The following is a 16,519-nucleotide window of genomic DNA, read 5'->3' on the forward strand; positions in this document are numbered from 1 at the left end:
ACGCCAAGAAGAGGGCGATATTCTTCAGCATCTGCGGAGAGGAGACATTTGAAATCGCCCGGGCTCTCCTTGCACCTGAAGACGTCGCTACTGTTCCATACAAAACAATAATGGAACAGCTGAAGGGGCACTTTTCGCCGCAGCCCTCAGTGGTGGCTCGTCGAAATGCCTTCTACGCAAAGCGGCAAGCCCCTGGGGAAACCATAACTGGGTTTGTGACCTCTCTCCGCCAAGCTGCCCGGTTCTGCAACTTCTCAGAGCTGGAGAACATGCTTCGTGACCGCCTCGTCGGTGGCCTGAAGGATGAGAAGCTGCAACGACGCCTCTACGCCAAGAAGGACCTAACGTTCCAGGTCGCTCTGGAGGAGGCCCTGGCAACGGAAGCTGCCAAGAGGTCGACGCAAGAGGCACGGCTGAGCCTGCCATCCCAACCGAGGGTCCACCATGAAGACCTCACCGACGACTCAGGATCTGACAGGGAGGAGGTGCACCGAGTGCAGCAGCACACTCAAGCAGCCCACATACCACAGCTGCCTCGACGAGAAGGAGGGAACTGCGCAAGCTGCGGGGAAAGTCATGAGAGGAGGACCTGCCGTTTCCGCAACGCAGAGTGCAGGCAGTGCAGAAAATTGAGACACATCGCCTGGGTGTGTCGAGCTCGGCCCACCCGACGCCAGGCATCAGATGACCAATCCAAGAGCCCCAGGTCCCGGGGCCCAATGCACCAAGGCAACTCTACGGAGCTCACGGACTTCCAGGTATACCAGTTGCCCCACCCCAACGTAGAGAAAATTTATGTAGAGGTACAGATAGAGGGGGCCCCATGCCGCATGGAGCTTGACACGGGTTCAACTCTATCCATAATCTCGGCAAGGACCTTAAGGAAACTGTGTCCTACTGGGGGTCCCAAACTCAGGCCGGCCCCATTCACCCTCCGGGACTTCCAGAAACGTAAGGTCCCCACAATGGGGGTGGGGACCTTCAGGGTGCAATACCGAGGGCGGACGCGGCAACTGGACTTGCTTGTGGTCAAGGGCCCCTACATTAGCTTACTGGGATTGGCATGGTTTGGACCACTGGGGCTAGCCATCACCGGGGTGAACCACACTACCTTACAAGTGGACGTGGACGCCATCTGCAAGGAATTTCCAGGGGTTTTTGATGGGAAATTGGGACAGTATACGGGCCCCCCCATTGCTCTACAGCTTGACCCCACAGTACGACCGGTCAGGCTCAAGGCCCGCCGGGTCCCGTTCGCCCTGAAACCCCGTATAGACGAGGAATTGGACCGGCTCGTGGAGCAAGGAGTGCTGGAGCCGGTGCCTAATGCCCCCTGGGAAACCCCAATCGTCACACCCGTCAAGCCTAATGGTTCGGTCCGCATCTGCGCAGACTACAAATGTACCATAAACAAGGCCCTCACGGCCCATGCATACCCAGTGCCAGTGGTCAGCCATGTCCTTGCCACCCTGGCTGGGTCGAAAATTTTTGGCAAGCTGGACTTGGCCCAAGCATATCAACAGCTGCCAGTAGATGAGGCCACAGCAGAGGCACAGACAATTGTGACGCACAGAGGAGCGTTCAGGGTAAAGCGGCTGCAATCCGGTGTCAGTGTGGCACCAGGCATATTCCAGAATCTAATGGACTCGCTCCTTAAAGGGATTCCTGGCGTCACCCCCTTCTTCGATGATGTGTTGATTGCCGGGTCCACACCAGAGGAGTTTGAGGACCGCCTCCGCACCGTTCTGCACCGTTTCCAGACGGCGGGTCTCAAGGTGAAGCGGGGAAAATGTCTACTAGGAGTGCCTCAGGTGGACTTTCTGGGATTTATGGTGGACACAGAAGGGGTCCACCTGACTGGGGACAAGGTACGGGCCATTTGTGATGCCCCAGCGCCCAAGAGCAAGACTGAACTTCAGACCTTCTTGGGACTATTGAACTTTTACCATTCCTTCCTTCCCCACAAGGCAGCGGTAGCGGAGCCCCTACACAGACTCCTGGACAAGCGGGCCCCTTGGGTGTGGGGCCAGCGCCAGGAGGCTGCATTCCAGGCAGTCAAGGACTTGCTTGTCTCAAACTCGGTCTTGGCACACTTCGACGAGAGGCTGCTGGTGGTGCTAGCATGCGACGCCTTGCCCTATGGCATTGGCGCTGTCCTGGGACACCAACTCCCGGATGGAAGAGAGGTACCGGTGGCATACTTTTCCCAGACACTCAATGCAACCGAGCGGAACTACTCGCAAATAGACAAGGAGGGTCTGGCAATCGTGAAGGGAGTAAAAAAATTCCATGATTTCTTGTACGGGCGGCCCTTCACCGTGGTGACTGACCACAAGCCGTTGCTTGGCTTGTTTGCCACCGAAAAGCAGACCCCCCAAGTGCTGTCTCCTCGCGTCCTCAGGTGGTCAATTTTCCTTGCCAGCTACCAGTATGCACTGATTCACCGCCCGGGGAAGGCAATGGGCCATGCGGACGCCCTCAGCAGGCTACCACTACCAGAAACAGGCCCCGACCCAGCACCTGCACAAGAGGTTATGAGCCTGGAGCTGCTTCCCGACCGCCCCATTCAGGCACAAGAAGTTGCACACCATTCCAAGAAAGATAGGGTCATCTCCCGGGTCCTGGACTGGGTGTGGAGGGGATGGCCCAGCAGCAGCCCTGGGCCAGAATTCGCTGGCTACACAACCCGCAAACATGAACTGTCGGCCCACAAGGGGTGCCTGTTATGGGGAAGCAGGGTCGTTGTTCCCCAGCCCCTCCGCAAAAGGGTCCTCACAGCCCTACACGAGACACACCCAGGGGTAGTAAGAATGAAGGCCCTTGCCAGGAGTTATGTGTGGTGGCCAGGGATCGACGGAGAGATAGAGGCCTGGGTCAAACACTGCCAGGCCTGCCAAGAATCCCGCCCAGATCCCCCAAGGGCCCCAGTCCAGTCCTGGGAGTCCGCCCGAGCACCATGGTCACGCCTGCATGTGGACTTCGCTGGCCCCTTTCAGGGGAAAACATTCTTCATAGTGGTGGACTCCTACACCAAATGGCTGGAAGTCGCACTGGTACCGTCCACTTCTACATCCGCAGCCATCCGGGTACTACGCAGGCTGTTTGCAACCCACGGGCTCCCTGACACTCTCGTCTCAGACAACGGGACTGCATTTACGTCAGGAGAATTCCAAACCTTCACAGCGCAGAACGCCATCCACCACATCTGTTCGGCGCCATTCCACCCTGCCACCAATGGCCAAGCAGAACGCATGGTGCGGACCACCAAGGACACCCTTCGCCGCATGACGCAAGGGGATTGGGAGTACCGCCTTGCCACATTCCTCCTAGCACAGCACAGCACCCCCAGCTCAACGACTGGCTGGAGCCCCGCTGAACTACTAATGGGTCGGCGCCTTGCAATCAGATTGGACCGCCTTCACCCCGATAGAGCTCAGGATGAGGTAGTGGTGGGGGAAGGCAGGAACCCCCGGACCTTCGAGGCCCAGGACCCAGTGTACGCAAAGAATTTTGGGGCAGGCCCAGCATGGGTACCCGCCACAGTCACCAGGGTCACTGGCCCCGTGTCGTACGAGGTGCTAACGGATGGGGGGCAATGCTGGCGCCACCACTGTGACCAGATACGGCGACGATTCCCAGGAGAAAACCAGGAGGAGGAAAGGTCAGAGGAGTCCCAAGGGAACAGAGGGGCAGTGAGGCCCATAGAGCAGGAAGGGCCAGCAGGAGAGGCAGAATCAGTAAATACAGAGAAGACCCGCGAGGCCGAAAGGACACCGGAACCAGAACCACGATTGAGCGAGCCGGTTGCGCCAGACCAAACAGGCCCATCACAGCCAGCATCCTTGGAACACGAGCCAGAACCTGAACCCCGGACCAGGGAACACCACAGGCCGCAACGCACACGTAGGCCACCGGCGTACCTCGAGGACTATGAATGCGACCTCCCGGGCAGGACTGGAACTTAGAGGGGAGGGGTGTTATGTACTGAGTTGAATAGGATCCAAACTGCAGCAGTCTGATTGGTCCTAGAACAATAGGATTCAGAATGCAGCAGTCTGATTGGTCCAAGAACAATGCAGCAGTATGATTGGTTGGCAGGAACCACCCAATCATGCTCCAGATATAAGTGAATCCACAACCTGATTGGCTTACAGTAGAATTCCAGAATTAACCAATCATGTGCAGCCCATTGTGTAAATAATATATATAAAGCAGATACTTTGAGGGGACATTCATTCATTCCTCCTCCTCACCACTATGAGCTGAATAAAGAGCATGAAATCACTTTGCGACTCTGAGTATATTTCAGATACCATGGTGGGTCCCTTAACTATTTGTAAAGCAGCAATGCTTGGCACCTAACTATAAGCTGAGAATGTCTTACTTTTGTTCAGAAGGGGCCCCTCAAGTCACAATTGCTTCTTTGCTGGGAGAAAAGTTGTTTTCTTCTCCACCTGCTCTGATTCTCTCCATGTCCTCATCCTTTGCAAAGAAACAGGGGACGCATAATCATAGCAGCTTTGTTAATACTTAGCACCCAAGTGTTCAGAATGAGGCCCTGCTGCCACAAATTTCTAGTGTGGACTCATGCCACAACTGCTTGTTATCCAGAGGTAAACATGGCTGAATTCCATGGGGATTGCTTCCCAATAAGAATGTACAGGATTGCAGCATGAATGGGTTAATATTAAAGATACCCCACAGGACTTTTAATAAGGGACCCTATTAATTTCCAGAGCTATGGAAAAATATTACTCCCTTCCACAGCTTACTCATTTCTACGTCTTCCTCACCGGAATATGGAATAAAATGCATTTGCTAGCCTCTAAAGTGCCAACTGAGTATTGTTTCATTTCTGCTCTAAGTCATGGCTAAATAGCAACCCCTTTGATTGAAAGAATATGAGAGAAATGTACCACACACCGCCAGTGACAGAGGAGGACTTTTAAGTCTCCAGATCCTCTATCTATTGTCTTTCTTTTTTAAATGTATGGAGACAAGGAGGCTCTTGCCAATTGACTTACGGAGAAGTTAGTGTGATGAAGCCTAAGGGGTTTAACTTATAATATCAACTCCTCCTTGCAAACCACAACCTCCTTTCACATACTTGAGGAGAGGAGACATAATTAGGAACTATGAGCCTCATAAATAAATCCCAGGAGCATGCAACAGGGTGCACCTTCCTCAAACAATGAAGAACTTGTTTGTAGTTAATAAGGTGATTCCACAACAGACAGTCTTTGCATAAACAGTACATTCACCACAGCAGAAGATTTGGCTGAGTCAGGCCAAAGTCCCATCTGGTCCAGCATCCTGTTCTTACAGTAGCCAAACTAACAAAAACAAAAACCCACAGTATTTTTCAACTTAAAGAAAAACAGGAACACAAAACCTCAGTATTTCCCACCTCAAATCTAGACACACACAAACCCTCCGGTTGCAATAACACTCAAGTGTTGATAGCTGCCACACACAGAGAAGCCATCCACAATTTATTCTCCCAACCCTTCAACCCCATTCACAAAAATAACTGCTAGTAGTGCTTAAGCAAAAAAAGTACATCGAATGGAAAGATACTCACACAATCTCTCCATCACTGCTCTCTCTTAACAAATATTCATAATAAAAAAGCTGCTCAAGCTAGCAACCACACCCTTCTCCTACAAAGAATGTGCGTTGTGATGTGGGTGTGGCCTTAGGAAACAGCTCTGAGCAGGTTCGGACTGCTCTTAAAGGCAGCCCTCCTAGACCAATACTGTGAATGCAGGTTAGCCCTCATAACAACAGATGGAGTGCAACGCTTCACACTGGGCACTCCTATCAATCACATGGTTCTTCTGCTTAGGGGCATATGGGAGGGGCTTTTTTTTGCCATAGCTATACTTTGGGATTGGCTGAGGAGTGCAGGGATCTGATTGGCCCAATAACGGTAGATTGACAGAAATGTTTGCGGAGCTTCTCTAAGTTCAAATAAAAATATAACGTGGGGGGGGGGGGGACAGGAAAGACTGTGCAGACCCTCCAAGTGTCCCTATTTTCCAGGGACGTCCCTAATTTAGAGAAGTCGCCCGGTTTCTGATTTGATCCCGGAATGTCCCACTTTTTCTTAAGATGTCCCTATTTTCATTGGAGAAATGTTGGAGGGTATGCGTTTGAAATTTGGGTTTGTTTTTTTCTTAATTGCTTGTCGTTCTCCTAGTGCACCAGCCTCCACTGCCTGATTTTCAATGGCTGCCTCCGGGAAGTCGACAGAGAAGGCAGGAAGGCAACTGCCCTCTCCCGTTGTTGCTCCCCATCAGCTAGTATTCACACGTATGCTGCCTGTGAACCTGCAAGTTGCACTGAGCACTTGAAGCTATTGATAAAAGAATCCGTCAGGAATTGGTCTAATCTCTTTAAAAAAGCAAACTAAGGTTGCAATCCTAACCAGGTCCGATTGAGTTCAATGGAATTCACTCCCAAGTAAATGGAATTAGGATTGCAGCGTTAAGTGAATGTATTTCTGCGCATGCTCAGAAGCACTCACGAATTTCATTCATGGAGCTAAGTAAAGGTTATGGAGCAATCCTCGACGAACCCTAAACGGGCTGCACCCCGCTGGTCTCTAGGACGTGGGAGATATTCAGAAGAACAGGAGAAACAGATCTGGACAGGAAATCTCCCCCTAACCATGCTATGGGAAGAAGATACCAACTCAAATAAGCCTGGAAGAGTTTTGGCTGACACTTAGGTCCCCGCACCCGCCTTAAAATTCCCACAAATCCGTGAGGGAATGTGCCGGAAAAATGTTTGGCATTAGCTGGCAAATAGAATGAATGAATGAATGAAGGCGACCTTTCTTTTTTGTAACGAAGCGAAGCCAATTAAAACGGTCCCTCAAAGCCACCCGTAGTTCCCCAAATCTGACATTGTTCTAACCTCATAATCAGACTGCCTTTGCTTTATATAACATTGAAAGGGAGAAGGCTTGATTCTCTCTCTCTGTCTCTCAGCCCGTGTGAGTGAATGATGGGGAAAGGAAAGGGAGAAAAAGGTGAGGAGAAAACAGAAGGGGTGAAATATACACAAGCTCCTGCTCTTTATCCTGGGGTTACTTACCTTTGGATATACCTTTAGATAACTGCTCCTGCTATTGCCACTCCCTTCTCACCAGCATCTACCCCAGGATTAGCCAACTGTGACAGTGCCTTCCAGATGTTGGCCTCCAACTCCCATCATACCTGACCATTGGCCATGCCGGCTGAGGCTGATGGGAGCTGTACTCTTGCAATGTCTGAAGGACACCACGCTGGCTACCTCCAGCCTTTACTTTCCCCCAAAATTAGTATTGATCAGTTTGCACTGCATAGGATTGCAGCCTTAGAATCCTGAAACCTTATGCACTGTTCAAATAGTAAGGAATGATTATAATAATCTGTCAGTAATAAGTAACAAGGGATAACTCTGTGCTTTCAGACAGGACAAAGCTTGTTGTTCAATAGAGGGACATGCTTTGGCTCCTGCTATTCAAAACAGTTTTCATTTGACAGTGACTCTTAATTTATTATATTTTTATCTATCTGTCTAGAAAATCATTTATCCAGGATGATTTATCTAATAAATTATTGCACTATAGCTAACGTCATATTACTTTATTCTCTTTATTTACTGATGCACAAAGAGGGCCTAGTAAACTAAAACCTTCTTTTATAGCACACAAAAGCTTAGCAATTAATAGATAGATTATGAAGAGAGTGAAGTCCAAGGATGTTGATATTTGTGGTATAACTGTTATAGAATGCAGACAACATATGCATAGAATATATTTAACATCTCCTCAAATTGAGATGGAGCAGATGCTGGTACAAGACCCCTTGCTCATTTGTACAGTAAGCAGACTTTTACTTACATATGCCTATGTATCTGTATACTGATGTATGGTACATCACCTAGAGAAATTAGTTTATTATTTAAGCTTATCAGTGTCTTCCTAAAATAAATGATGAACTCTTACACTAAAATACAGTAACATAATTAGTATAATGGTTAAGGCAATGAACAGCAAATCAGATCAAATGTCACCTTACCCTGAAGTAAGTGAGTAGTCTGAGGCAAGATATCCTCATACAGTCACACATATTTATCCCATGTGGGAATAATAGCAGTCTACACTATAAGGTTGTTGTGAAGCTTTTGAACCCTTTAAAAAAAACCTTTATTAGGTATTATAATGTAGTTTTGGAATTTTGAGCAATGTAGAACTACCTACAGTAGCAGTGGTTGTAGAAGTAGCAGCAGCAGAGCTGCCAGAAAGACGTGTGGATCCAGAATTGCTCTCCGCAGTCCCTTATGGACACACACCATTAAGACTGTTTTCAGGGAAGACAATCTTACTCGGCCACAAGAAGAAAGAAGAAGATGAGCCACACAACTGGGTCCTGTTATTCCCAGCCCCCTTAGATTTAGTAACAATAATTCAAGTTGCTCCTTTAAAGCTTCCTTACAAGGGTCCATTGCTCCGCAACGCAGCAGCATTCCAGCCACGAATCACCTTCTCCTGCTCTTTAAAAGAACCAGGAGGGGCGATAGGTTCTGCTCACAGAAACACATAAGATTTGGACGGCCAGCCTTGCCTGACCTCTCGGGGTTGCAGAGGAGAGACGTTCCTGCTGCGGGATGCCGGGGATTCGAACCCGGGGCCCTTGTACCCTGCAGAGCAGCTGGTCCACCGTGGCAGCAGGCGTGGAAGGGCCAAGGGCAAGAGGAAAACCGGAGGACAAAGGTGGGGAAGGCCAGATTTGCTGAAGGCCTGACATCAGTGTCAGCAGCAGCAGCAGCAACAGCACTCTCACGAGCTGCGGGGATGGGGCGCACCCAGGTCTGTTATCGCCGCTTCGGTGGAGCTTCCCTTTCTCCCTTCTCCATCCATTCGGGCCTCCCCTTCATCTCCTCCTCTGGCCCCACGAAAGGGCTCCTGTTCAGGCCAAGATTCAGGGGCTGCGCCATAACTGGCTGCTCTGAATGGGAGCCCCCCCCCCCATATCGACGCCCCCTTCGGCTTCTCTTTCTCTGAGGCCTGGTCGTGGGTTGGCGGCCCTGCGCAGGGAAACCTGTAGGGTGCCCCGTGGCCCCGGGGGTGGAAAGGCTCCCCCTGGCCTTTGTGAAACCCCCGGGTCTTGTGTTGTGTGTGTGTGTGTTGTGTGGGGAGAAGGCTGCCTTCCTCCCTCCTCCGCCCCTGGATTCACCTGTCAGGGCGATCAGAGTCCGGCCCCGGTGACAAAAGAGTCCCTATCGAGGCCCTGAAAGGGGCGCTTCAGGTTCACTGCTTCGCGCCAAGGCTTCGGGGGAAGCGGCAAATGAGCGCGAAAACGGCCCCATTCTTGCCCGGGGAAAGACAAGCGGGCGGCTTCACGCCTCGGCCCGCCAGGCTTGCCGCCAGGCCTGCGGAAAGCGGACAGGCCGCCGCGTAATCGCCAGAACAATTTCATTTCCTCTCCTCGGCCTTGCAGGCCTCGCTCGCTCGCCCTCGGAGGGGGCAGCCTCAGGCAGACAGGCAGGCAGGCAAGCAGGCCGGGAGGGAGGGCCGGGCAGCGGGGAAGGCCCGAACCCTGCCTGCCCCACTGGGAAGAAGGGTAGCCGAGGGGGACCCCGAAGCCGAGGGGACCCCGAGTCCAAAGAGGGAACAGGCTAGGCCTAGCAGAAGCAGTGTCGTCTGTTGCTTCTGCGGCTACTCTGGTCGTCATCGCCAGGGCCCCGCCAGCTCCCCCCCCCCCCCAACTTAGGCCAAGGCTGGCATCTTAACCGTGGCTACTCAGAAGTAAGTCCCATTGAATTTAGTTGGGCTTACTCCCAGGGAAAGCGGAGGTGAGGAGTGCAGCCGTGGCCTTTCAGGTGCCACAGGACTCCTTGGTGTGCATTTGGCTAGTTGTGCAGGAAATGGGATCGTTGGAAGACTTCTTTAAAAAATCATTTTTATTGGTTTTCATGTAAATACAACATATAACTACAGTAGTTTGTCCAGTGGTAGAGTCTTGTTTCATATGTAGTACACAGTACACAAGCAATAAGTTTGTTTAGGCATTATCAGTTCAAGTATCCTCTCCGCAGAGATTCTTGTGTTGTGGGTGGAATAAAAGTATCTTCCGTGATCATTGAAGACTTGTTCCATTTGAGGAGAAAGAGGAATAACTCCTGGGACCCCCCCCCCCATGGGTTCATATGCCGAATTCCAGTGACCTTGGGCAGTGTTATTGAAAATAATACAAAATAATAATCGTAGCCGGGTTATTTATCTGCAGCGTATCCCACACATACACTTGTGCTCCAAGCAGTTCACTGGAAACAATAGCACAAAACCTATGCTTCATCAGAGTTATATCAATGGAACAGAACATTAACAACTCAGAAGCTTACAGTTTATTTAGAATACAGTGAGAATGTATGCAAAAAGTGAGCATAAATTTCAGTGACAACACTGAATAACTGTGGGGAGGGTGAACGATCCATCATGAAATTCTGCACAAACTCCACTGAAATGAATTTGCACCAAGGCAAAAGGGCTCTCCAAATGCAGCTAAGTGCTTCTGAGACTCCTCAGTTTAGAAGGGCAACCCCAACGTTCAATTCAATAGGACTTGCTCTCTAGTAAGTGTATTTAGGATTAGAATCGTAAATTAAGAAAATGCTTAACCCCCCCCCCCCCCGAAATCAGTGGAACTGAAAACTGCTTCTGTTAGGCCGGATCGTGCCCAAGCGTTTCTAAAAAGCGGGCGGAGGAAGTCAAAAAGTGGATAAAGGAATGCTTGAATGGTAGATGATGAGTAAGCTAAACCAGGCCTCCGCATCCTGGTGTCCAGTTTAGGACAAGAAAGGGGTGAAAACGTTTCCCAATCTCTCTCCCCCCTCCTCTCTCCCCCCTTCCCATTAATAGAACTTGGCAACCGGCAACAAATCCAAGGCATTAGTGAAATGAAGAGACAAAAGGCCTTTGGAATGGGGAGGGGAGCGGGGAGCCTGCCCTGCTCCAATAATCTGAAATTAACAAGATGTTACTATCTTGCAATCCGCACTTCGAAATGCCGTGAAAGGTTAATATTTATTATTTCACTCCGAAGTTCAGAACTTGGGGTGGGGGAGGAATTCAATTAAATATTGTGAAATCGTTTCAAGCTTACTTGGGAGACTTAGACTTTTCTTTTTCACCATCAACATGGGCATTTAATATAGAAAACAGAACCTTAGGGAACTTTGAATGTGCCCCAGATCAACAGGCCTCATGAGTGTAGAAAAAAAAGAGAGATGAAAACTCAGTTTCATGTCTTTGATTTACGTAATGATTTTGTAGGAGCAAAAGCCTCCAGTTCAAAACCTGGAACTGCTCTGTCTTTTAGCTGTTATGTCCACATGACACTGATGCCTAAATCCTACAACCAATAACAACAACAACAACAACATTTAACTGGAAGAGCACTGGAATCCATTGGATTTATGTCCAAGTTAAATTGTGTGTTAAAATCTGGGTAAACTACATTCAGTCTGGTTACATGAGCATCATTACCCCCTTAGGAATTAGGAATGTCAGAGTCATTGGTCTTGAAATATGTGTGCAATATTGGAAGAGATCCTATCCTTTTGAAACAAATTTCGAGTCCTCCTTCTGCGTATTGCATCCAAAAGCATCGGCTGCCTTTGTGTATTGGATGCGGATATCCGAGCTCATTGGGGCTGCAAGTCCACAGCCTTGCACCAACTACAGTTGGAGAAATCCCATTGAAAGCAAAGGTGCTTTCGGTCGGCTTCCCAGTCTGAGACTTGTGGGATCTTGAGGTCTTTAAGCCCCTGTCCTGGGGAGTGTTACTCAAAGCGAAATTTAACTTGAGTTCTTATTTGAAAAATCCAGGAAGGGTGGAACTTATTTCTAAGAATCTTTTTCAGGGCCTCCTTTTGTGGAAACACCTCCATAGTGGGAAAAACACACACATGCAAGTAATAACTTATGCAGCAGCCCTGATGGCGGATTAAGTGGGAAACCTATCTGTTTAGTAGTAGTAGTAGCAGCAGCAGCACAATACCTTTGTGGAAGAAGTGCTCACAGGGGGAAAGCGTGTTTGCTACTTCTTCATTGTTCCAAGGGAAGGTGTTGTGCCACAGTTGCAGTTTGGGTATTTTCACCCAGTGATGGGAGATGGGAATGTGGAGGACTTGGCAGCGAGGTGAAGGGGTAACCTAAGGACATCGAAGGAGGAGGGAAGAATCGCAAGAGCCAGAGCGCCTTGGCGGAGCTACCTCCCATCGGCCAGAATGCTGCCGCCCTTTTCACACTGGAGAGTGTGGAGCGGGCAGGGAAGCAGCGCAGCTTTTTGGCAGCTTTCCGCCAGGCTTTAAATATTTGCAAAACGCATGGGTTACATCATGGGTTACTGAGAAAGTGCTCGTGTGCTAATCCGCTGCTGAGCGTGGGGAACGCGCCAGGGAAGTCAGGCAAGCCGCCTTCCTCTTCGGCCGGCTTCCCGGTGACAGATCCGAGAGTCGTCTTCTGCTTTCATCGCGGAAATAGACATGTTACATCTATCTGGACAAATTAATTTTTTGACGGATTGGTGGCATGATCGCCTTTCAGGATATTTGCAGGGTTCTCTTGAGCTGCAGTAAAGTCCAGAGACAGGAGAAGAAGACACGCGGGGTGAAAGGGAAGGGGGGTAAAAAAGGAAGAAAAACAGCCCGGAGTCTTAGGCGGAAACCGGGCTCAGAATAATATCTGCTCGCTAGAAGCCCAGGGCTCTCGGCGCATTTTCCCAAGATAATGCCCCCATATTCCGAATGAGCGATCAGAGAACTCCGGTATTGTTAAGGGAAATGAGAGGAAGGGGAATGACGTGGGAGACAAACAAAGGCATTTCTGAATCGGTTTGGGTGATTGACGTTTGGGGGCTTCGTGACTCCAGGGAATAAGACTCATTACCGGGAATACACCAAAACATCAGCCAAGATTACAACTCTGGATCGCTCCAAAATCCCATTTCGCTCTAAATGATCCCCGGGAGAATATTATCCCTTAAGATAAATAAAATTCCTCTGCTAAACATTTTGTGTTTTAGTGCATCAAAAGTAGAGGAAGATAAAATGACTACTATGAGCAGCAGTAATAGTCAGCAGCACTAACAATGATAGCAAAATACTTAATTCGCAAACGTTCTTCCTGGTCCTTTTAGCTAGTTAGAAAGAAATTGCACTGAAATCCATATAATTAAACTATTGTTACATGCATGTTAACTGTGGGAAATCTCCTATTTCCCTCTAAAGTGTGTGTTGTGGACTACCAAGAATAAAATGAAATAAAAGGAAGATAAAGTAAACAAATTAATAATTCACAAGCAATAACGACAAAATTAAATATGGGACGGGTCACCTGAATCGTAAGTCTAGATGGGCAAATCTGAGAGGTAATAAAAGCAGAACGTATGTTTAGAACAGGCATACATTGTAAATTAGAGAGTAATTTCAAGGCATTTCAAGGAGGCACATCCATTCAATTTGGATGACATTTTGCAATCTGCAAAGCCCCCCCCCCCCAATTCTTTCGGGCAGGAGAAGACGATTTGTTTGGAGGGGTGGAGGGCAGTTGTCCTGCGATGCATCTCTACAGGGCAGGAAATGGGGCAGAGTTGATGCTGCATTCTTATTGTTTTGCTGTTGATGATAAAGAAAATGATGCCCCCCCCCCCAATTCCCCACCGCAAGTTGGTAGCGTGCAGACTTGCAGCTACTGACTCTTGTCATAGTCCCTTGCAGGACTCGGAAGGCAAATCACGAGAACTCAGAAGGAAGAGGGGGGGAAATCTTCCAGATCTTGGAACAACTGTAAAGTGGTTTTAATTTAGAACCTGTTAGTTTCCATGGAGGCACGTGAAAGGACCAGGTTCACAACCAGATGCTTCTGTCTTCTTGTATAGCAGTTTATCAACCCTGCTGATGTTTCTCCAAAGCTTCTAGGATATCACATCATTTTTTAAAAAATAATTTTTATTAAAGGTTTTCTTGGTTTACAATAGTACGTACATGGCCTCCTTTTTTCAGGTTATAAAGTCTTTTCTACCGATCGGTTACATTTGATATGAGACATTAGTGTTGTATGCAATATAAGGTTGGAGAAGAATAGGAGGGGTGGGGTGCTGAGGCTTATATTCTTTAATACGGTGTACGTGTGGGGTTTTGTGTCAACTGGGTAGGTTCTCTTTGTATTCGCTTATTACATTTCCTTGGTTGTGAGAGGGATTGGAGGGGAGCGCCCAGGGTATGGTGGGTTGTCTGTAGTTGGCTGCCGTGAGGTTAGTTCGCATTTGTGGGGGGGAGAGGAATTATTGGGTCAAGTAAGCCATATTGATTCGTATGCTGTCGGTGGGTTCTTGCTGTTGTCTTGTTGGGCTGTGTATAGGATAAAAGGGAGCCATACTGGGGTGAAAGCGTGCTCTTCTGTTTCTCCCGGTGTCAGTCTATTGGTTAGCTTTTCTAGTAAGGCTGTTTCCCATACGATTTGGTACCAGTGGTCCATGTTCACTCCTGACAGGTCTCTCCAGTGTCTGGCTATGATATCATATCATTTGGAAAATCTTGGGGTTATTTTTTTATTTTTAAAAATAATGCTTTCTTCCCATTATTAATTAAAAAAATAGGTGTGCGTAAAGGTCGTGTCACAGGAAAATTAAGATTATTGTCATCTTATCCGAGCTCATTCTCTTGGCTTCACCCACCCACACAGACAATCGTGTCGTCTAATTATTTTCTGAATTAACGGCGAAAGGCTGTTTAACTCAGCGCTGGAGTGCTCGAACAAAGTAAGGACCCTCCTCCCTCGGCGGAATGAATGCGCCAGGCCGACATTCCGCGGGTGGGATGAAGAGGCCTCGTACTTTGCGAAGTATTTCAGTCCATTCGCCTCCGTTTTGTTGGCTGCTGGGCTGGAAGGAGAGGGGACCAGACTGAGGGAGGGGGGAGGAAAGCCCAGGAGCTTGAGCACGGACTCTTGTACCTAAGATCCTTTAAATTAAATGAAAGGATGGGGGGGGGGGGGGGAGAATCCGGCGGCTGCATCAACTTTTTTTGCTGCTTCGGGTGTAATAGATGAATGAAAATATAAAATGGACCCAAGTCAGGGAATTCAGCTTGAAACAGTGTCAAGGTGCCTCGTTGTGGGCTCCTGGGGAAAAGCGAGAGATATGGACTGAATCTAGGGGGTGTTTGCCTCCTTAGTTAAGTTAAGAAGTTCGTATGTATGTATGTATGTATGTATGTATGTCATTGTTTTTCTCCCTTCCGGGCGGGCCAATGGACTCCAGTTGTAGTTTGCCACGTCGAGATGGATCTTCCCAGAAGACCTGTCCGGGTTGCAGTCTAAGGCAGAAGACCAGGGACCCTCCCTGCGGAATACGCGCGCGGGCGGGGGGTTGGCTTCCCAACGTTTTTTGGGGGGGAGGCAGGGCTCCGGCAAAACCATTTAATCCATAGCTCACCCACACTGTCGCTTAATGTGGATAATAGGCTTCCTGCACCTCCATTCATTCTCCGTTGCCCACACGACGTTCTCCTCCAAATCACCGATTTCCTACACTTTCCCCTCCCCCAATCCGGATTCCCCCCCCCCCTTTAATGCCCTCTCCTTTGCGGGGAATCCCTGGTGTATGAGAAAATCCGGACTGAGGAAGGGGGAAACGTGAGAAGAGGATGCTCTGGTTGGGAAAGAACGTCGTATGGACAACGGAGAATTAATGGAGGCGCAGGAAGCTGACTCGCATCCACTTTAAACGACAGTGCGGACAAGCCCTCACTGCCCCAGCCGGAGCTGCGCTAGTCCAGAACTTCCACACTATTTCGAAAACTATTTGCAATCATGAAATGGAGCAGGGTGATACAGGTCGGGGAGGGAAGTGTCCCACATCCCCTCCTCTTCTGCATTTTGCACATTCCCGAAAGCTTCACCCGTTTCCCAGAAAAAAGGTGTCCCCGAGATCCCTTTTAAATGCACGTGAGGGATTACTAATCCGATTTCCGGAAGGGCAATTCCATGCACGGCGGTATTAGAAAGGATGGGCACTATTGGATTGAAGCAGTCTAAGATCGGCAGCCGTCCCCCCCTAAAAAAAAGAAAAACATTATATGCGCGCCCGTCGCTCAAGCTGTCCGAAGCGGCTGTGCGGACGGAGCTTCGAGCAACGCTGAAGAGAAGCAGTAGAGACGCTGCAGCCGCCTGGACTGACGGCTTCTTCAAAGGTCTCGAGGACGTTTTGTCGTTCTGTAGTAGGAAAACGGTTCTTTCCCGCATCCCAGAGAAATCACGAGTTGACGTGAGAGCACTGCAGCGATCGGTCTAGACCCCGGGTCCGAGCGAGGCTTTTGAGGAAACAGACGTGGCTGCCGCGTTAGACGGCTCTCCTAAATCTGCACGGGCACTTGGAAGTAAGCCTCTAAAGCGACTCAGTGGAGACTTCTTCAGAGTGAAACTAGTGTAGGATCAGTTGTGGAGGCTGGATTTCTTGGAAGTAGA

General features: G+C 49.2%; 1 protein-coding gene and 1 long non-coding RNA gene across 2 annotated transcripts in view; one reads left to right on the plus strand and one right to left on the minus strand.

The window, feature by feature from the left end:
* Window positions 1–4,909: 4,909 nt before the first annotated feature.
* LOC308459315 overlaps window positions 4,910–16,519 on the minus strand; it is a 29,794-nt gene continuing 18,184 nt past the window's right edge. The window contains exon 3 of the long non-coding RNA XR_013977994.1: window positions 4,910–5,333. This is a non-coding gene — a long non-coding RNA (uncharacterized lncRNA). The remainder of the gene's footprint in view (window positions 5,334–16,519) is intronic.
* NEBL (nebulette) overlaps window positions 8,630–16,519 on the plus strand; it is a 179,149-nt gene continuing 171,259 nt past the window's right edge. The window contains exon 1 of the mRNA XM_080974396.1: window positions 8,630–8,857. Coding sequence (XP_080830522.1) covers window positions 8,843–8,857 — 15 coding nt within the window. The 5' untranslated portion in view covers window positions 8,630–8,842. The remainder of the gene's footprint in view (window positions 8,858–16,519) is intronic.

This window comes from Podarcis pityusensis (genome assembly GCF_964106645.2).
Source record: "Podarcis pityusensis genome assembly, chromosome: 12".
Taxonomy (NCBI): domain Eukaryota; kingdom Metazoa; phylum Chordata; class Lepidosauria; order Squamata; family Lacertidae; genus Podarcis; species Podarcis pityusensis.